The 21717-nt window shown below is 50.3% G+C and overlaps 1 protein-coding gene across 7 annotated transcripts in view; it reads left to right on the forward strand.

Annotated features, from left to right (window-relative positions):
• Positions 1-320: 320 nt before the first annotated feature.
• The window catches only part of Jade1 (jade family PHD finger 1), a 55707-nt gene continuing 34310 nt past the window's right edge, over positions 321-21717 (forward strand). The window contains exons 1-3 of one of the 7 annotated variants that reach the window (XM_060378268.1): positions 330-505; positions 894-956; positions 18069-18146. In XM_060378268.1, coding sequence (XP_060234251.1) covers positions 18095-18146 — 52 coding nt within the window. In that variant the 5' untranslated portion in view covers positions 330-505; positions 894-956; positions 18069-18094. Of the gene's footprint in view, positions 506-531; positions 856-893; positions 957-1843; positions 1937-2267; positions 2345-18068; positions 18147-21717 lie in introns of those variants that run through there. The other 6 variants (XM_021643061.2, XM_060378267.1, XM_060378266.1 and 3 more) reach the window with 6 other exon arrangements.

Here is a 21717-nt window from a genome sequence, read left to right on the forward strand (position 1 = left end):
ATGCTTTAACAGCCACATTTTTAATCGACCTGATTTAAAACCAATTTGCAAGAAATGCATTTCTGCATGTTGCCGGGAGTTGGAACTGGGACAGCAGTTTGTAGGGGTGATTTAAGAACCCTCTCCCTCCTAGGGGACACCTGGAGTGCTTGGGGGCCTCCCTAGGTGGGCGCAGGTGGCGAGCCCCGCTGGCTGCAGTCAGGACCCCAAGAGTTAACGGGAGCGAGCCCCCACTAGCGGCTCCCCGCCCCACCGTCCCCACCCTCTCCTTTTGGCTGGGGATTAAAGTGCTCCCCCCTGTGGCAGCAGTGACCCAGAAATGAGCCTGCGTCCCCGCGCTTCCTCCGCCGCCAGCCGCACGCCCGACCGGGAGGGCCTGGGCGCGCCGGGCTGGCCGAGCGCGCGGGCGACAGTAGGGGCCCGCCCGGCTCCCCGCGCGGCCTCGGTGGCCCGGACCCATGCGGCGCGGCGCGCAGCCCGCGGAGGCCCAGCCCGTGCGCAGCAGGTACGCGGGGGCGGAGGCGCGGGGGCGCGCGGGTCGGGGTGCGCGTCTCAGGCCGCGGCCGCGGCGGCTGCAGGACGAGCCGGGAGGCTCAGCCATATTTGATGGTTTTGTTGCTTTGCTCGGGAGTTCTCGGGAGTAATGTAATGCCGAAGGTCGCTGCCTAGTGGAAATAATATAGTACGTCATTAATATGGCGCCAAAAGATTGGGCTGTGGATCTGTAGCGCGGAGGGAGGAGGCGGCCGCCCGCGCCGCGGCACTATCCCACCAGCAACTTGGGCATCGCCGGGCGGGGGCCGGCGACGAGGCCGGGATGGCCGCGGAGCCCGAGAATTGATCGGTGTCGCATCAGTAAGTTCTATTCCGGTTATTATTGTGATTTTTTTCAGGCGGAGGAGGGAGAAGGCTCAGAGCTTTTCCTTTTCAACGTACGAAGAACGTGAGGGTTTCAGGTGATTCATCCAGCGTTTTCAGCAGCAGCGGAAACCCAGTTTAGTTTATACATAAAAAAAAAAAAAAAAAAGCCAAAGTGCTTTAGGCTGCATGAAAGTGGGAAGCATAGTAGCAACTTGGTAGACAGATGGCTGTGGCATAGCGCAGGTTCGCGTACATATATGATTCCAGAGTGTGTGACAGTGTGTGGGGGGGAAGGAGGGTGGGAGGGGATGTTTTTCCAAACATAGGTGTGAGGGGCATACATCTGTGTGAAGTGGCCGCAGCCCTGGTTCTTGTCACCGCGTCACATGTCCGAAATACTCATTGCATCAATTCAAGGGCAGTGAGAAAGGGGTGAAGGGACGGCTTGGCAATTAAGATTTTTCCAGAATGGGTTTCCAACCACGAGACCTTCTACTTCCAGCGAGACTGCTCGTAAAGTGTAAAGGACTTCCTCGGTTGAGCAAAGTCCCCACTAACCGTGAACTTAAAACGGATTGCAGGCTGCAACCTTTGGCACTGTCTGCGAATTGTGGGGGTGGGGTCTGTGGGTCTCCTCGGCCGCCTGACGTGCACATGCCCGTGCGGTGTAAGCCCCGGCACCGCAAGTTGCAAAACCTTCCCCGGTGCACGTGTCTGGTGCCTGTGAGTGTGTTTGCGAGTTGGGTGCTGTTGTTCAGTAGCCAGCGAGGCTTTCCGGGTCAGCTCGGCGTCGGCTGGCGAATGCGGGAGAGAGATGGAATGTGGAATGTTGACCGGAGAACCGAATCCTTTCGGAACGGTCCCATTTGCTGGAGAAATCCGATACCTTCCACCTCCTACCCGCCCCCCCTCCCCGACGCCCGCCTTCGGGCAGGAGGCGGGGCCGAGGACGCCGCCGCGGCTCAAAGTGGCGGAGCGCGGCGGCGGGAGGCAGGTGCACAGCACCGCCGGTGGGGGTGCCTCAACTTCCGCGGGCGTTTAGATAGCGGCCGGGCTCCCCTCCCACCGGGAATAGGTGACCTGGCGCTCGCGGGCGGCGGGGGCGGGGAGCGGGGGCGCCGGGGCACGAGCCTACGCGGCACGTGGGCAGGTGCTGGTTGGCCCCGGGGCCAACTTTTGCAGCCCGCCCTCCCGTGCAGGCGAGAGGCGGGCGGGCGCAGAGACGGGGCCGGGCGGCGGCTCCCGAGGCGGTTCCCCGTCGCCGCCCGAGCGTCGCCTAACGGTCCCAGGTGCTCCGGGCCCGCGCGGGGGGCGGCCCGGCGCCGTCCTCCCCGCCGGGGTCCCGCACAAAGCCCGCGGCGCGGGGTGGCCGCCGCCCGTCACCGTCCCTGTTCCCGCGCCGCGGCGGCGGCGGCGGCCGCCGCAGGCGTTTGTTTGTTGCTTGCGCGCCGCCCTGCGCGCCGGATGGCTTCCTGTGACAGAGGTGATCCACAGTTTCCAGAACTGTCTGGGGGGCGGGAGCGCGAGCCGAGCCCGCCGCGCCGCCCCGCCGCCGCGCGGCCGCTTCTCCCCGGGGCCCGCGGGGGAGGCCGGGCTGAGGACGGCGGAGCCGTTTGCAGCGGCGCAAGTGGCGTGCGGCCGCGAGGGAGCGTTTGATTTGCGGCTGGGGCCGAGCGGATTGGTGCAGCTGGCGGCGGCGGGCGGGAGCGGCGGCGGCGGCGGGGGGTGGCCACTCTCGAACGCCGGGGGCGGCGGCGCGGGCGCGGGGCCGGCGGCGCCGCGGGGAGGCGGTGTCATCCCCGCACCGGGGCCGGAGTTACTTTCCCCTCCTCCCGCGCTGTTGTTCCTGTCGCCTCGGGAGGAGCGGGAGCGCGAGGGGGCGGCGCCGCGCGGAGCCGGGCCCTGCGCCGGGCGGGAGGGCGGGATGCCGGCGGTTCGCGGCTCCGCCCCGGGTCTCCAGCCGGCTTCCCCGCCCTACCCGGGCCTTCCCCCCGCCCGGGGGTCGGGGCCCTGCACCCCTTGTTTCCGAGGCTCTTTTACTCCCTCCCCTCCCCTCCACGTTCCCCACTTTCTAACCCTAGAGCTTCCCCTCTGCGGGCTTCCCACTTCCGACTCCCAGCCGCGCGGCCGGGGCCTCTCAATCCGAGCTCTCGCTCCCCCGCCCCGGGGCTCCCCCACATCCGAGACCCCCACTGACCGCCTCCGCGGCCCCGGGTTTTCCGGGCTCCGCATCCCTGTTTCCCGCTCGGGCTTCACACCCGGGCTCCCCCTTCTGGGCGCGCGGGGGCGGCCGCACTCCCGGCGCCGGTGAATTGCAGTGAGCAAACAACAACAAAAAAGCGGGCGATTTAAATGTGCCTTCCAAACCGGTCAGAGCTCGTCATCTCTGGGAGACTCGTTTAAAGGCGGCTTTCTAGGAACTTGGTGGTGAAGGTCTTACACCCTTTTGTTGACCCAGGACTGTAGGGGATTGAAAATTTCCTCTCGTGAAATGTTAGTTTTGGCTTGGTCACGAAGTTTTTAGGTTTTAGGAAAGTAGGAGAGGACCTGATGTCCCCATTGCCGGTGAAGTTTGTGGGGTTCTTTCTCAGAGGGCTCTCAGGTGGAGTTCTTTTCCTTTCTAGAATACCTGTGGTGGAGGAGGTTACCTCTCTCTCTGCTTGTTGCTTAAGGCTATTGCCTTTACAAAGCTAATGAACTAGTTTCAAGACAGAATAATATCTCTGAGAGTGATTCATCCGTGGTTAGACCACACTAGTTAAGATAGAATGACTTATGCCCGGAGAAGGGAAGCAGCAGGTTGCAGGCTAGGTGACATGCTCTGAACAACTCAGTCTTCATTCTTTTTTTAACCCCACAGGTTTTAGTCCTAGTTATTATAACTTTTTTTTTCCCTTTACGTTTAAAAGTCTTTATTACATTTAATATTGTAGTATGGTTGACCAAGGCTACTGTCACAGAAAACTGACAGATGAAGATTGGCAGCCATGCTCTCTGGCTAGGAGCAAGTAGAGGTTGATAACTTCGATTTGGACCTGTCTTACATGATGTAAGTGGCCTCTTCAGAAGATTGAGCCACACTTAGTTTTCACTAGGTCGCCTGCATATAGCTCTGCCCCTGAGAGTCCAGGGTCGTTATTATCAAGTATGGTCAGTTCAAAAACTTTTTTTTTGAATGTTTGGTGTTTTATGGCCTTTTATAAAGTTTGCATATTTTTGTAAATGTATTTGCCCTAGAATTTTATCTTCTAGAACAAAGCTTCCCGCTAATGTGCCAAGTTTTCCCAAGTGTTTAAGTTTATGCCCATGCTTGCAGAGAATGGCCATACCCAGAATGTGCAGTTGGCCTGAATTTTGTTCTCCTTTGAAGTCCTCTGCCGCTTCCTCATGCAGGGATTTTAATTGTGAGAGAAAGCAGGGCCAGGACTGCAGCTAAGAAAGTAGTTGAGCTGCCTGCCTAGACTGCAAAAAGTCCTAGACCAAGTCCCCAACACTGTCAAAGGAGGTGGGGATGGGTAGCCTTTCTTCTTCTATCACTTGAAGCTTTTTAGTCTGAAAAAGTCATCTACTCTGTAGTCACCAAGGTTGCAAGAGTAAGTAGACACAGCAAAGGCATCCCAAGAGGTTACAGACAAGAGGAAATTTATGGAGTTGTCACTTAAAAGGAAAGGGTGCCTAGCCCAGAGGCTTGGGGAAGGGTATGGATATGCAAATAGAAGCAAGAGCTGTCTGTGCCCCACAAGGTGGTAGGAGCCCTTGGGTTAACTCTAAACAGTGGTGTTACATATTGAAAAATACTGAGGAATGGGACTCACGGCTGTCACCCCCACCCAAACTCACCACAGATTGCTGTACAGGTGATGTTTTATGCGAGTGTACTGTGTGTGCTTGAGTCAAAATTAGGTCTAAGTGCATGCCTGTGAGGGGTTTCACCCGTCTGCTGGCGACCATTCATTGCATGTGGACTTAACATTCTGACAAAAGTGTCTTGATACTGAGCAGGCGAGCCTTTGACCATGAACTTAATTGTTTTGCACTTGTTGGGTCAGACTTGTTCATTGTGATTTGGGACTCTTAGATTTGGAAATCATTTGTTTGAAAAGTACTTCAAGGAAGTGTGGTTATCTGCTGTTTGTATGTTCAGATTGCCCAGGGAAAGGATTGCCATAACTTTGAATTGTGAAGTGGCTGGGATTGCCTGTGCAAAAGTCTTGGATGGGGATTGTATTCTTGTCAGGGCTGGGAGTGAGGAGGAGGTAGATGGCTGATGACTGTCCACAACTGTCTCCTCCCAACCCCCCTTCTCTTGCTCTTCCTTTGGTTTAGTATTAAGAGCACCTGTTACATCATTAGTCAGTGGGCTGTCATAGTTGGCACTTAAGCTAGTTTCCCACAGGTTTACAGATTGGGTAGGCTCTGAAGGTTATTGGGACATTGCCTGCAGTGTCTTGGTTCTGGTTTGAAGTGGCATTGAGAGGTTTGGCTTGGTGGAAAGATCGAGCGTCTTACCTGGCTTTCCTCGTCGGGTTCTCACCTTAGGAGGTTGGCACTGTGCACTGTATTCTTTTCTTACTCCCCGCTTCTCCTCCATGACACTTCAGATTGCGTGAAGTCCTTCACTTATTCGTAAAATGCATTAACCTCGCACAGCATTAATTAGCGAAGCAGTTTAATTGTAATCGTTTCCCTGAAAATTTTATGTTTAAGTTAATTTTCTCCCCTTTCATGATCCTGCAGCAGTCTGACTGCGCACTGAAAAGTTTAGGGCTGGGCGAACAGCTCAGCCTAGCTCTAGCTCTCTTGGCCAGGCTCTAGGCTCAGCAAAGAAGGACAGTACTAGGATGACTTTGCTTGGTAACTGCTGTGTGGTTATTTTATATATATTGCCCCACTGCTGGGTTAATGACCCAAGGCTGTTTGAAGTAAGCAGTCTTTCTCTGAAACGTTCCCAGCCCCTGATACTTCTACATTTTTGGAATGTTATCTTAGACTGAGATTCAATTGAAAGTTTCTTGTCATTTCTCTGACACTTTTCTGTACAAACATAGGGGTGTGAGGAAGGTGTATTGTTTGATTTTTAGATTTTTTTGGCAGGGGTGGGATCAGTTGGTGAGTTATCGGCCTTCTAAATGCAAGCTTAGCCCTAGAAGGCCTTTGACCTGCACCTGAATGTGACAGTCAAGTTTAGCAGAGTTTATTCTAGACATTAGCAAAAGGCCTTTTCTGGCCCAAGACTTGAGTGATTCCTCGGGGAGTTTTTACTCAGCCAAGCAACAGAAATAAAAATACTAGCCTTGGAACGGGCCACTTGATTCTAGGGGAGGGTCTGCACATTTTATCTTTTATTAATAATAGACCAGTGGTAGGTGCTGTACATTCAACAAGTGTGCAGAGACCAGTTTTGGTTTTTCTGCATGTTGGGGAACATCCCTGGGCATCTTGTATTCTAAGTAGGCAATCTACCTCTGAGCTCTAACCACAGCCCCAACACCACACTTCCTGTTACTCTAAATCTAGAGCAGTATTTGCCTTTTTGCTTTGGTCTCTTCAGGTAAAGCCACAGTGAGGTGACTTGGATTGCAGAAGTCAGTTCATTCTTAAATTACTTCACAGACACTAAACGCTCATTCCCCCCACTGAGCCCCGCCTCCTCCCTGTCCTTTAAGTTTGTTTTAAAACTTTAGGATCTTTCTGGCTATATGCTGAGGAATTAAAACCACCGTTTGTTGAGTACACTTACTTAGAATAAGCTAAAACAATACCAAGCATCAGTTATCTCCTGCACTGGAAGTTCTTGAACTCAAGACAGTTTCTGGACAGTTATTTATAGTGAAGGTTTTGGTGGTGAGGGTTCAAGCGGAGGAGTACATTGGGCAGCTTTCATTTCCTTTCTACTCCGCCATAAAAGAGCAAGAAGTCTAGCCAACTTAGCTTCTTGAGGCTGAAGCTCCTGATTTCTATCTGTTCAGCATGTAGTACACCTAAACTTTAGATTATTCTCCGTTATGTAAGTCTCTTTCCAGGCCTGGGCTTGGGGGCTTGGGACCCCTGGAGTCTCCCAAATAGTAGGAAGTATGGACTTTTTGCTGCACTCTCTCAGGAAGTCAGGGTCCCTTCAGGTATTTGCATTCTGGGGACTGTCGGTTTCTCTCCCATCCTTTGCCTTCTGCTGTTAACTTGCTGTCTGGAGTGTTGTCATTGGCTGGAAAATCAGATAAGCAGTTTGTTGGAGGTTTTCATTACAGAGGCCCACTGGTTCCAAGCAGGACCTGCAGGGTTGCCTTGAAGGGAGATTCCCAGTGTTCTGGATGTCGCCCTGGTTTCAGCTGGTCACCATATCCTCCAGTTTGTTTTTCCACAGTTGTATGTAGTCCAGGGCTTCTCCAGGAGTGAGCACCTCTGATCCCTGATCCTGTGAGCTTTAAGTAATTGGTTCCTTTAGCCACACCCCTCATGTTTATAGACACTGCACTGTCAGCCTGCGGATGGGTAGGAAGGGCCAGTAAGAGCTCAGCTGTAGGAGAGCAGCAATCCGAATTCTGTATCATTTCTCCTTCAGTGTTTCAGATATCTGAAAACTGTCCATAATTTAAGTGCCACAAAACATTTGCCTGTTGACCTCTTGCCTTACCTCAGGACAGTGTTATCTTTACCTAACACTTACAGAGCCCAGAGTTTTGTTCCCAGTCCCACATACAACTAGGCATGACGATAAGGACCTGTAGTCTCAACACTCAGGAGTTGGAGACAGGCTTTAGAAGTTCAATGTCAGCTGGTTGAGGTTGTGCACGCCTTTAATCCAGGCTTGTGTGAGGCAGAGGCAGTTGGATCTCTGTGAGTTTGAGGCCATCCTGGTCTACAAAGCCAGTCTAGGACAGCCAGGGCTACATGAAGAAATCTTGTCTTGAAAAAACAAAACCAAAGTTCAAGGTCATTTGAGGTTGTCTAGGGAGTTGGAGGCCATGCTGGGATACTTGAGACCATCTCTCTCACACACTCAAAAGTTTGATAAATATGGAGGGAGTTGATTAGTCTGATGGTGGTTGTTTCTTCCTTTATCTGTCATTTGTCAATCAGACATCTATTTAACCTTAATTGACTTTATTGTGTTGTTTCAGACTGGAGTAACACTCCGTTCCACAACATGGAATCAGTGCTCTCAGAGTTACGGTTTTAGGCTATGTTCCTTTTGAGGGATACTGTGTGCCCACAGAGTCGCCTGTGTGGATAAGGGGTCCTGAGTGAGCAGCAAGTGCTCTGATTGGATTTGTCTGCGGTGGGAGGTGATGGCAAGAAGAGTGCATGTGTCCTGCCAGTCAGTTCGTGCCTGCTGCTCTGAGTGCTGGCTTCCTGTGGTGGCTTGGGCTGTGGAACTTCTAATGTGCTCTTCCAGCCCAGGCTTCTTGGGCTCTGCTGGGTAGATGGCAGTGGCAGCCACCTTCACCTTAGCTTGCCAGGAGCCATGCTTCATTTGACAGATTGCTGTTTGGATTTCATGCTACTTGTCTGCTCCCTGATAGCACAGTGTGCGAGGCAGGTCTTACTCCAGTAGTTCTCCAGGAATCTGGGAAGCTCATGGTCCCGGGCCGAGGAGGAGGAGGTGTGCCCACCACCTGGCAAGGTGCCTGTGGCTCAGCTGGGTGACTTTGTCCTCTTCCTGTGAGTTTTCCTTATGCTGATGGTCCTCGCCAGGATTTGGGAGACTTTATGTCTGGGGTCCGACTCAGCACTGCTGTTAGGCTTTGAAGTTGCTCTTGGGAAATGCCCCTGTAGCCGTGTAAAGTTGTGAGAGCCGTCTGCTTCAGCCTCATGCTTTGCAGACTCTTCTGCTAGGTTTTCAGACCATCTGATGTTTCTACAGCCATCTCAGCTCGGCTTGCAGTTGTGGTGAAATGTTTGTTCTCACCTGCAGCGTGAAGTGCATTGCTCGCGAAGCGTGCTGTCTAGGTCTCTGAGCACACACTGGGCGTGTGTGTTTCTCTTACTTTCTTTAGGGACAGTGCTGTAAAGTTTTTTGGTGACTTGCGTTAGTGGGAACTGATCGCTTCTGGCAGTTGGCTCTGATCAAGGATCGAAGTTGCTCAGAAGCAGGTAATTGCACAAGGTAATTGTCATTAGCTGTTTGAGCCTGGCTTCTACCAAGGTGGTTTTGTGCATCCCCAGTAAGGAAAATCCTTAACATACGCCAAAGATACTGTATCTCTTGGCTTATCCCACTGAGGGAGCAGTGGTGGGTTTGGCCCTCCCCCACCCTTACCTTGGTTCATTTCCTTCTTTCCCTAAAATGTCATTCTTTGATGATCTAGTGCGACCTGTGTGTTAGAGCCTTGCCCGGAGACCTTAAGGCAGAGGGCATGGTAACTCCTGACTCCTTTGAGATAAGTCTGTGTAGTGCCACGTCTGAGGAAGGGTGTGTGTGCTTGTGCATGTGTGTGTGTTTGTATGCGCACATGCACTTGTGTGTGTTTGTATGCTTGTGTTTATGTGTGTGCATGCTCGAGTGCTCTCGAGTAGGAGTGTGTGTGTGTACTTGCTGCTTGTTGATGCTGCTTATCCTATGGGTGCTTAGCTTCTGGTGAGTTTGCTCACTCAGTTTTGGGGAGAAGAAACTTCTAATTTCCAGTTGTTACTGTTAAAAGTGGAGGATAGGATCATGGCAGACATTCATCAGGAGATGTCTAGAATGTGACGGGCCACTGCTCCTCTTCCTCAGACCCACCTTGGCCCTTTTCTGTTCTTTTCCCTGTGAGTATAAGGAATTGTGTGTATATCTCTTGCCCTCCTCCCCTGAAGGGTTTCTGTTCCTGTTGGAGTTTTTACACCTGTAGCTTTCCTGCTTTGCTTTAAGTCTGTGTTGACTCTCCTTCCATATGTGAGCCTGTCTCTCAGGAGGGGATTCCCCGTGGATGGAAGTACAGCAGGGAGATCAAGGTTGAGGCCAGGTGCCTACTGTGTTACTGTTTGGGTGTTAATTCATTTACTTTCATGTTAAATAGAGTTAAAGTGCATCATGGCACCAAAATAGAGTTAAAGTGCATCATGGCACCAGAGTGTCAATGACCCACAGTGCTCCTGTCACAGCTGCTCCTGTTCAGGTGTAACCCATTCCCCTCCCCCCTTAATATAGGGTTTTGCTCTATAGCCGACGAGTCTGACAAAGAACTCCTTGTGTAGCCCAGGCTGGCCTTAAACTCCCATCTTGTTTCAGTATCCTCTCTTGGCCTGCTTCAGTTCTGACTCTTACTTTGAGTGCTCAGTCATAGACCTTGGGGGTTTAAAGGATTGTTGTAGGTGTAAGCAGGGATCAATTGAAGCATTTATAAATTGTAAAGTGAGAGCAGCTTGTGATTTGTTCAGGAGCATTCATTTATAAATTCCTTAAGATTCTCCCGGCTGCTTTTCTTGGCTTTTAAAGTCGGAGTGCAGACTAGTTGGTAAAGAATCTACATGAGTTGGGCAGCTACAGCTACAGGGCAGCATTACTGTTTGCACCACTAGAAACGAGAGCAGGTACCTCTTAGTTGGCAGAGTTCTCTGTTGAAGGACATGCTTACTGCTGTCATCAGCTCTACAAGAATCTGTAGTAGCTTGGGCCCCATTTTCTTTAAAGTTTGCTATTTAACATATGCATTTAAAAAAGCTCGTTTATTTGGTTAAAATATTTAGACTGCAGTGCCTGTAAGTTTAACTGGGGTCCAGTTAACTTCCTGATGGTTTTTTGCGTTAGATTTGGTTGGATATGCTATGGCTTCTCATTCGGGTTAAAATGGGAAATGGGTGTAGAGTGTTGTCGCTGTATTAGACTGAGCATATGGATTAATTAGTGTGGGTAATTTGGATATTTTATGTCCCTTTAAAGCCTTAAAAACTGAGATAAGAGAACATTTGGTTTCTTTCACATTAATTAGGGACAGGTAGACAGGTTTTGTTGTACATCTGGTGCTTGGAGAGCCGAACACTCCTCAGAACAGAAGAAGGTGGCTCAGGGGGGAACCATGAAGTAAGCTTTTAGGGGCTCACTATTGAAACTTGCGGAGTCAGTCATCAAGTAATGCTGAAGTGGGTGAACGTGGCAGACAAACAGGGCAGGGTAGCTGATGGGATTTCAGCTTTGTGTAAGGTCACCTGGTGTTGGAAAGCACATTCCTTAGGAGAATGGCCAATAATTTTCACACTATCGTAACAGATGGTGCCCCGGTTAAAGGTCGCTTAGATACCTGAGCGGTGAGTAAAGGAGCAAGCCTTGTGAGCACAGGCCACGGTCACGCGCAGAGACTCGGCCATTTATCCAGGAGGCTGGATTTCAGTGTACATCATACTGAAGTGGGTGACGCAGTAATGAAGTGTGCGGAGGGTTTAATTGAGTACCTTTTTGAACTTCTTGCCAGTGACATAAATAACAATGGAGACACAGTGCATAAAATTGACACTTTGAGGAAAAAGGCAGCCTTTTTGCATATGAGCCATAAGATAGTAAAATCACTGGGGTGTGATCCTTATTAGAGCCGTAGAGTTTATGGCCTGATAAATGGTCCCTGCTCGCTCCAGTCCTGGCTGGTTTGTCTCTTCCTGTGAGTCCTTTCCCAGGAATAGTGTTGAATAAATACCCACTCCCCCTTTAATTTCTTCTCCTTTTTCCCCAGGGCCACAGCGGGGCCACTAAACTCAGTGACTGCAGTTCTAAGAAGGAGCTATTTTGGGGCAGACCCGTCATCTGCTCCTTCACTTCACTGCTCTGCAACTTCCTCAGTTTCAGTCAAGGGAAGCTAAAGTTTGAAGGTCTCCCTCTAACCACATAGTAATGGTCGCCCCATCCAGGAAGGCAGTACCCTGTAGTCGTTCACAGTGTAGCCTCTTACTTGGCATGGTTTCCTCGGAGTTGATGTGCAGGTAACAAAGGACTGTGTTTTAGCCCATGTGACAGATCGAATGTGTTTGTCACCACCCCCCACCAGGAGGTGGTGCCCTGAGCTCCCGCCACAGCTGTCCAGCTGTCTTGGTAGATCTCACCTTGTGGTGAACAGAGATGCCAGATGGCTCCTTAATGGTCCAGCTGGGGTCTTTGACCAGTTACCTCCCCTTAGCTGTCTAGGAAGGACCAACAGTGTTCTCTTTGAAACCCGACTTGCTAGTGGTGCTCTGCTTGAAATGCAGTCTCCAGTGCCCGCTACCTACTATTTTATCTAGCTGTTGTGAGCTCACAGCTAATGGACTCTTTGGGCTCCTCTACATTGGGTCCATTTAAGTCAGAAAAGTCACTGTTCTTCAGAAATAATGCTCTTCAGGAGCACACTGCAGGGAACACAGAGGAACACTATTTGCTTGGCAGGCAGGGGTTACTCAGGCTGCTCTTTGACCTCAGTGTGCTTTGGGCCTTCCTCTCTGTCCTTGTCAGTCCTGTGAAAGGAAGAGATCTTGAGGGAGTAGGGGAGCAAAAGGCTAATGGGATACATGTGACATGAAAGCAGAACGGGAGACTGTTTGAAGGGCGGAAGGGGACCAGCTAGAGGAGGGCTGGTTGGAGAGAAGTGGGGGAGGGGGACACATAAAAACAAAGTATGATGACCTAAGTATGAAAGGCCATACTGCAGCCCATTGCTCTGTGTGCAACTTAAAAAGTAGTTAAGAAAACAATCAACCAATCAACCAACCAAAAGATTGGTGGAGGGATAACTCAGTGCTTGAGAGCACCGGCTGTTCCTCCAGAGGACCCAGTTTTAGTTCCCAGACACACACGCTGCCCACAAGTGTCTGTAACTCCACCTCCGAGGGGATCTCACCCCCTCTTGCACAGACATACGTGCAAGCAAAACACCACACATATAAAGTAGAAATGGAGAGTGCTGTTCCATCAGATCAGTAAAAGTCGCTTGTCCGTGACCTCTGACATGCAGAGCTGGGCCTTTGCACTAATCTTACTAAGTAGGTTTAGCTAGAAGCCTTTTTCTGAAGTCCCTCATAGGACCTTTACCCTGATTCTTCCTGATCTTCAGTTGTACTGTGTGCTGATCTTGCCTTGACTTCCTCATCTTCCCTTATGCAACACTGTTGCTGTGGTCACTTACAGAAGGCCAGAGGTCTTTGAAGAAATCTGCTGTAGTGTTTTTTTCTTTTCCAATTATTATTACTGCTTTAAATTTTTGTATCACAAGTGTCTGTGTGCATGTGTGTGCGTGTGTCTGTGAGTGCATGTGCATACGTACAGTGCCTGCATCTGCGTGCAGTTCCTTCTTTTCACTGTGTAGGTTCTGGGCATTGAACTCAGGTCTTAAGACTTGGTGGTAAGCGCCTTCACCTGCTGAACCATTTCGATGGTCCAGTGTGTGTTTTGAAAGATGTTACTGAACCCAGACTGGCCTTTAGCTTGGCACTCTGCACCTGAGAGGTGGGGTTGCATGCATGTACCACCATGTCCGATCAACTCTTAAAGTAATTAGTGATCTTGAACAGCAGCCTAGCAAGTTCCAAGAGAGGAAAATTGCTGAACTAAGTGTTGCAGAGTGAGCCAGCTGCATGGAGTTAAGGGTGAAGAGTGATGTTTGGCGTCTTTGACCTTGGCCCTTGGGAAGAACAGCAGCAGAGCACCCTTGCCCAGGCTGAGACCTGAGATCCATACAGTGGCTTTATGGAAGAGGCCTGGCCCATCCAAGGTGCTGTCTTGGGGTTTCCTAGGATGGATGCTTGGGAAAAGCTGGGAAGGGTCCAAAGAAAACCCAGGTTATTTCCTGGGCAGTTTGCACTTTGACCTTCAGTGTGGACTGAAGAGGAAAATTTGTGGTCGTCCTTGAGGATATCTCGGGGTGGTTCATTTCCTGTAGTCGGTTGTGGGAAGGAAATCTAGGTGGAAGTGGATGTTCTAGTCTGTTTTCTGTTGCTGCAGTAGAATACTGGAGGCAGGATAAGTTCAGGGCAATAAAGGTTTATCTGGCTTCTCTTGGTTTTGGAGGCTGGGAAGTCCAAGAATGAGGGGCCGCCGCGTCTGGTGAGGGCCTCCCTAACAAGGTAGAAGGTATTCCATGGTGTGTGAGCCAAACTAGCCAAATTTAAACTGGCCAAGTTCTGTGGTGCGCACCCTGGAGAGAGAAGCATTCCTCCAGTCATGAGGGTTGTGCTGTGCCTCTGCGCGACTCATGACTCTCCACCCCATCTGTACTTCTGCCCAGGAATGTTTTCCTGTTTCAAGTATGAATTCATACCAGGAGAGTGGTTGAAGACCAAGTGCATAGGGAAATAGGGGGAACTGACAAGAGTTACACAATATTTGTCAGTAAGCTTGGCAATCACATGTAAGAAGGGAGGGGTGCCTAGGATGGTTGAGGTGTTGATACAGCTCTGTGGTTAGGAGCACTTCCAGGGACCCAGGCCAGGATTGCAGCACACACATGCTGCCTTACAACCATCTGTAACTCCAGTCCCAGAAGTTCCCAAGCTCTCCCATGATCTCCTCAGGTACCAGGCATGCATGTGGTGCAAAGTCACACATGCAAACAAAACACGCATACACACTAAGTGAAAAAAAAAAGAAAAAGGATTTCCACTGTAAAGGAAAGTACTGAAGCCTGTGGAGTATGGAGATGGTGGTGGAGTCGTGTAGAGATGAGCTTGCTTTTTGCCCACCTCACCATGGTGTCTTTCCTTGATTGCTTCATCCAGACTCTTGGGTTCACCACTGTTGAGCACCGGGGATGTGGGATTTCCATTGTTTGCCCGTCTTCATTCCGTGGGCAGATGCTCTGCAAACGAAGGCTCCGCCTGTTCAGGTGTTTGCTGCTCATGCCGTTAGGCGCCTGTCTCTGGAGTGTTGTTAGGCGTTCTCTGGAGTGTTGTGAGTAGCCCTTTCAATCGATTGTCACTTAGCTCCCTACCATCTGTGTAGGTAGCAATCAGCCAGTGCTCCAGAGGTCAGGGGTGGGGATGCAGAGGCTCTTCCTGCGATGGCTTTTAGTGGACAGAGGCTTGCATCGTAGAGCCTCTATTGTGTGAGTCAAAGATAGTAACGTAGACTTTGATTTTTTGAGGCAGTAAGTAACCCTGGGTGAGATAAGTCATCCTGATGTCAAGGTTTAAAGTACCTTAGAGCTGTAGAGGAGGGAACTTTGCTGAACGTTAACCCCCAGCACAGACAGAGCACACTGTTCTCTGCTGCATTACCCAGGATCTTCAAGGTGAAGACGAATGAATTCATGAGAAAGAAAGTACTAATTTTACTTGTACTTCTGCTTGAATTTTGGAACATCAGCCTAGCTTGGTGCTTTTACCTGAAATCTGGGAGGACGTTATTTTGATGGGCAGTGGTTCTTTGTCTTTCAAGCCATGTTTGCATGAACCTAAGTTGACAGGGAAGATGGAGTACCTTCTGCCACCTTGTTTTGCAGGCAGGTTCTCTGGGCCTTCCCCGACTCTCAGCGCTCACAGTTCGCCAGCCACAGAGGTGCTACCTCACTGTGGCCGAGCTGCATCACACCGCTACTTTTAAGGAATTACTCTTTAGGTGGTGATTTTCAGATTAAAAACAACAACAACAAAACAGCAACAACAACAAAAAAACAAAACTTCTACCTGAAGCTGAAGCTGTTGTGAAGAATGAGAGGTGTTTCCTCTCTCTGCCCCTGGGGAGCAGGGGTGTCTTTGGAAGGTGGAAGGAGAGTGTAGCTTTTCAGCAGTTTGTGCTTTTAGCGCTCTGATGGCAGCGAAGACAGTTATTTCAAGTGGGGAGAGGGTCATGGGTGTGAGTCGGCCATGGACAGTATGCACACAAGTGGTCAGGTTGTAGATTGCTGAGTGTCCATAGTTACAGGTGGTGAGCTGCCTTTCTGGGAACAATGGGTTGGTGGAACTTCGGATTGTGGCTGCCTGCTCTGAATGAAACTGTAGTCCCCAGAGTTTGTGTCTCTCTGGAGGTGGCTTTCTGCCCTGTTTGGACTCCTGGTAATTACAGTAGATTCCTTCCCTGGTGTGTGTGTGTGTGTGTGTGTGTGTGTGTGTGTGTGTGTGTGAGACTGTGCATTTGTGCCTAAGGAGTTGTTGGTGCTGTGTTTTGTGACAGGGTCTCTCACTGACTGGTCCGGGGTTTACTGATTAGGGTAGACTGGCTGGCTCTCCAGGGAGCTGGTGGGTTCTCCAGTCTCCGCTGCCTTTTCATGTGGGTTGTGGGTGTTGAAATGATCCTCACACTTCTGCTATAAGGACTTTACCAACCAAGCCATCTCTCCAGTCCCCTTTAACTGGCTCCAGAGAATGGGTTGGTAAACAAAAGCCCACAGACTTTTGAATTGGGTGAGTTTCTTTGGAGGAATGTACAAAATAGTGCACTAAAGTTTGGAAGTCTGAGTATCTGAATGAATCATGTGGGTCCATTCCAAAAGGGGAGCACACTGCTGAGTACTGTGTCTCTGAGAAACTTAGCCGCTTCAGGGTCCCTTCATGCTAGTCTTCAAATTGTTCACAGCAGTTATAGGACAGAGGCATATAAACTTTATTGTGTGTGCGTGTGTGTGTGTGTGTGTGTGTGTGGTTTGTATCATTAAAAGAGTGAAGACCACAGAAAAAGCATTAGATAGTGAGATGATATACACAGTATTGTACTTTGTAAAATATTTGTTTTTAATTATGTGTCTGTGTGTGGGTCTTAGCACATGAGTACAGGTGCCTACAAAGGCTGGAGCCAGAGTTAGAGATGACCGTGAGCGGTCCCTGGTGGGTTCAGTAAGTGAGTTCCGGCCCCAAGCAGGAGCTGTGTGGCTTTAAGCCCCACAGCTTCTCTTCAGCCCTTCACATGCTGTTCCTTAGAAGGGCAATACGCTGTGAAGTGAGTAAAGGAAAGCCAACTTTGGGTTTTGAGGGAGGCAAGTTGTAGGAAGATGACCTTGAAGTGTGAAGGGGAAATTAGTGGTGATTGAGGATTGTGTGTGAATAAGAGTTGTTCTGTGGGGGCACCTTGATAACTGGAAATTGCCTTTACAAAAGGGGAACTTATGTGCAGCTGTTGGTCAGGCAAGGAGAAGGCATCTCAAAATAACCCTTAGACCACAGTGGCATACTTTGGCCCCCTGTACTCTGGTGTTTTTCTGCCTCTTTTGTACAGGTCTGCTGGAAGCAGTGCTTTGGGTTTAGAATTACTACCTTGCTCTGATGCGGTTGCTCTCCGCACTGCCCCTCTGTGCTGCGCCTTCACTGGAAACGTACCTCGTTACGCTTGTGGTCATTGAGTCCCAGCAAGAAGGGTTGGTTGGATGGGTGGGCCAAGGGCTGCCGTTCTGCTGGCTTGAAAGCTCTTTGTTTTCTTTGGGGGTTATTGATCTGGCAGAGAGTGTGGTAGTGAAGGCTATCAGTAATTTTATCTTGGAAAAGCTTTTTAGATGGCGTGAAACACTGTCCACATATCTGTGCAAGTTCAGTAACTGCCTGTATAGTCTCAGCCCACTTCCCTGTTCATAAAGGCAGTGTTTTCTTAACTGAGATGTGCCGGAGGGCTGGCTAGGTAGGCTGGGGTTTTTGTGCCGCTTTTTTTTTTTTTTTAAGTTTAATTAGTTCATACTTGTCCTGAGAGGATTTGGGAAATAAGGTGTGGGGGTTCCCTATTCATTGTGACCTTGGGGAAGTTACTGTAAAGGAGCAGAGGAAGGGTCTGGATCAGAGTTCGTGAGGCCCACAGGCCCTTCCAGTTCCAGCTATGGCCCTGTGAGGGCTTGAAGATATGATTCTTTACAGAGCCACAGGTTGTTGTTACTGAGTTCATTTTGGCAAAAATTGGGGCTCATTTTAGCAGGATTTGCTGAGGAAGCCTAATCATGCCAGTGTGGTATTATAAACACAGGAGCAGGGACAACCCTGACCCTGTCCCCAACATCACAGTGGGTGGATCTGTCTGCTGAGGGGAGCAGGGCTCACTGCAGTGGCTGGCTTTCTGCAGGTTGGCTGTCAGGGCTGAAGAGATTCCTGGAGTAGTGGTGGTGTCTGGGAACTGTGGAGGGAAGGGTGGCTCCTCTGGCTGACCTGCCCACATGTGACTCCCCCCCCCCCCTTAACCTGGTCTGTTAATGATTTCAGCTAATTGTGTGTCTTTGGTCTTTTCACTGTTTGCAATTCAAATGCTCCTTGAGGCCCTCTGTTTGCTTTTGTTTGCAGCGTCCTGGCTGCCATCTGAAGCTCGACTTGATGATCATGTGTTACCATCTTGGGTTAAGTGCTGTCTCATTGCTTTGCAGGCTGCCTGCTGTCTCCCGGGGAGATCATGAAACGAGGTCGCCTTCCCAGCAGCAGTGAGGATTCTGACGACAATGGCAGTAAGTCCTGCTTTGTTGTTCTTGGAGCCTACTAGGGTTTGGGTCAGTGTAAAAACATGGTTTTTAATATAGTGCTTTAAATAGCCAAGGCCCTTTTGCATATCAAGCAGGTCAGAGAAAGGCGAGGCCTGGAGAAACACATCTGAGTGTGATACTGCAGGGCTGTAACCAGATCTTTCCCGGTAAGGCTGACTGCAGGCAGGCCTTCTGCAGGCTTCCTGTGTTATACTGGGAGAAGAATTGAGTTCCAAGAGCCACTGGTGTGCCTGTTTTCATTAACCGTCATCTATGGTACCTCACATCGCTCTCTGTGAAGAGGGACCTTAATCAAAGCCGGGTAATTATTAACTAGCTCAACCTGCCCGGGGCTCCGAGGGCAGATGGAGGACTGCCGGACTGCCTAGTGTGACGGGAGGCTACCAAGTCCAGGCTCTTCACTGAGTGAGTCCCTTGCCCTTTCCTGGTTTAACAGGATGGTGTTTAATACTGTCACTGTCTGCATCTCGGCTCACTGGCAACCTCCGATTTTCACAGTGTAGCTGAGAACCAGGAGCTAGTTGGCTTCTAGGCAGTCAAAATAAATGTCACACAGAGTCTGTGTTGAGTAGCTAGCAGAGTGCTGAGAGAAGCGCTCCCTTCAGACTGCAGAAGGGAGTTCTGTACCTAGCTCAGTGCCTGAGCTCCAGCCCACTAGCTTAGGTTTGACATTACACATAAACTCGGGAAGCCTGGAAGGAGAGCTTGCTGTGCTGTGAGGTGGGAAGGAAACCTAGCCTGCTTTCTAGGCACTTTGCTTTAGACATTACGAACGGCTCTGATGTGAAATTATCAGGGCGGTTGCACACACAGCTCTGATGTGCTGTGGAAAGGGAGGAGGCAATGTTTGTGCAGGTCCCAGGGATGAAAAGCTTTGGGCAGGTGGGGTTGTGCCTGCTGTGGGACCACGTGGACAGCCACAGAGAAGGTGGAAGGTTTGTAAACCTGAAACAGCTGTGCAGGTTTGGCTGCCTGTCTGAACTGTGGCTGGAGCTGTGGGAAGGTGTGGGACAGTGGGGAGAGTGATGGAGGGGGAATTCGGAGGCCAGCATTTGGCCAGATCTGACAGCTGGATGAGAAACTGAAGAGTTAATGTCTGGGCCAAGGCAAGGAGCTACTATCAAGGGGAAGCAGGAATCAGGGGAGGCAGGAAGTGTCTCCAAAGGAAGGCTTTTCTCTTCCTAAAATGCTGTTGAGTTCCCACTATACATGCAGGCGGGTAAAGCCACCTGTCGGAGCTTGGGAACACCAAGTTGGATATGAGGCCTTTAACTTGAGCTTCACAGCTCTTGCTTTTCACTTCCCTGGCAAGAGTTTGTGATTTTTTTTTTCTTTGAATGTTGGTGACACCTGTCAAAGTGTCCTAAACTGTTCCTGTCTACTTTTGTATACATTTTTCTGTGAAGTTTTTTAAGTTGGGCTTTTTAAGTTCAGAAAGCTCCCATTGTAAGTGTGTCCAGGGATGGCAGAGAGGGTCATGGGGCTTGTTGCCAAGTTTTGGCCGCCCAATTTCCATTATTTAGACCGCATGGAGAACCTCTTCCTGCAAGTTATCCTTTGCTCTCCCCACATGTGCTGTGGTAGGTGTGAGTATGAGCTTGTACAGACACACATACACACACATAAACACACGCTAAAAAGTGTTCATATAAAATAACCTTTGCAGTGATGGTCCATTGTCTTCTCTTACTATGTTCCTCTCTGTTCATCTGAAAGATTAAGCTGGCGTGTCACCACGCCCAGCTCTTGACTGCACGAAGGTCTCTGATGGTAGTTTCACGGGATAGGAAGGTCATCTGTGGTTTTGCCATAGAGTTGGTTCAGTATAGAACATACGGTGGCAATGGTGCTTTATGGCTACCTGGTCAGGTGTGGCGACATGACAGTTACTGGTGAATGATGACAGTGGTGAGTAAGTACCTCTTCCTAAATGCCAGGCCTCATGTCAGTGTCTGCCCTGTGGGCTATGGACACTTTCCGAAACCCTCCTTCCCTGGTAGCTGGTTCATGGTACAGGCTTCTGCCACCAAGGCACTAACTGCACTGAGGCCTCGTCCTGTATAGACTTAGGGGCCTGGGGGTGGTAGTGGCATCTTTCACTCTTGCAGTGAGGTCCACCTGTGATAGCTTTCCCTGTCCTGGGTCTTGCTTACAAGGGCTAGGACTGTGGAGTGGCTACCTCCCAGCCTCTTCAGCCCCCAGGCCTGACAGGATTTTGGCAGCGTGTCCAAGTGGAGGAGAGGCAGCTGCAGACGTCAGCATGGGGCCGCAGCACCAGCCACAGGCGTAGCTGGGGCCTGCTGGCTTCTGAGTCTGGAACCCATTGCTTTGTTTTCTGATCCGGCCCAGGGGAACAACAGTGTGGTATTTACAGTTGGGGATGGATGGACCTTTTCTGTGCCAGGTGCAAGCCCTCCTCGCTGTAGTCGTGGTTGTTGGTCTCCCTCCAGCTGCCCTGGAGGCCCATCCCTGCAGTTGGATGGAACGATGGTGTGGGGCGTTTGTAGGCAGTGTCTGTAATTGCTAGGCTCTTGGGACTGGGTAGCTCAGCCAAACTTTGAAGTTATACCCTTTGGCTGGGTGTGGTGGTTGGGAAGCCAGCCTTTAAATTCCTGCTTCCACCCAGGGTCCTTGGTCGTTGGGAGACTGGCAAAGGTGGGAATGGGGTCCACCAGTTAGCGTCATTATTTCCAAAGATTTCATTTTATTTGCAGAAACTAATTGGAATAAAACGTTCCTTTTGGGACAGGAATATTATTGGTTGTCTGAGAGGCTAGTTATAGCTCTGATCTATATTCTTACATACTCTCCCTATAAAAGTAAGAAAAACTAAACACTATTTAAGGAATACTGTCAAACCGTCTGCTTTTCAGAAGGTGGGAATGAGTTGGATGATAGAGGCTGGCTGAGCAAGGCTTCGGGAGCTGTGGCAGGTGTGTGGCGTCCCTCCAAGCGTACACAACAGGTTGATCTGCTGCTGTTTGTGTAACTTCAGTCAGGAATTCATGTGACATTGCTGTGTTTGCCCAGGGCAATGTGCTAGGTCTGCATCCCGATGCTGGGCCTCGGGTCCATGGCACCAGGATTGCTGGCCCTGTGTTAAATGGCAATTTGTCTTCATTCTTAAGGCAGAAGTGTGCCTCAGACTTGGAGATTGCTGGGGTAGTGGGAGAGCTTTGGTAGTCTGTGTTTTGTGGCGGTGTGAACATGCTCTGTGTTAATTCAGCGGTTACAGACTGTTCTTGCATAGTGTAATCTTCTGTTACCTTTTATTTTTGGTGATGGTGGTGCCTGACGTGGAGTCTGAGCCGCCTGTTACACACAACTGATCCCAAACTGGGAGGTGCGTGCAGTGTGTATTAGGTTTACTCTTGAGGGTTTCCCCTTATTTTAGCTCTAGGGTAAGCCAGCATGGCTATTTTTACTATTTCAAAGGGGTGTGCTGGTGGTGTCTGGAGGAGCAGGAGGGCTGCCTGCTGTGGTCTCGGAGCTTGTAGGAACTGTGCTGGCCCCAGATGTTCTCTCCTAATGGAAG

Source organism: Meriones unguiculatus, chromosome 2, assembly GCF_030254825.1.
Source record: "Meriones unguiculatus strain TT.TT164.6M chromosome 2, Bangor_MerUng_6.1, whole genome shotgun sequence".
NCBI lineage: Eukaryota > Metazoa > Chordata > Mammalia > Rodentia > Muridae > Meriones > Meriones unguiculatus.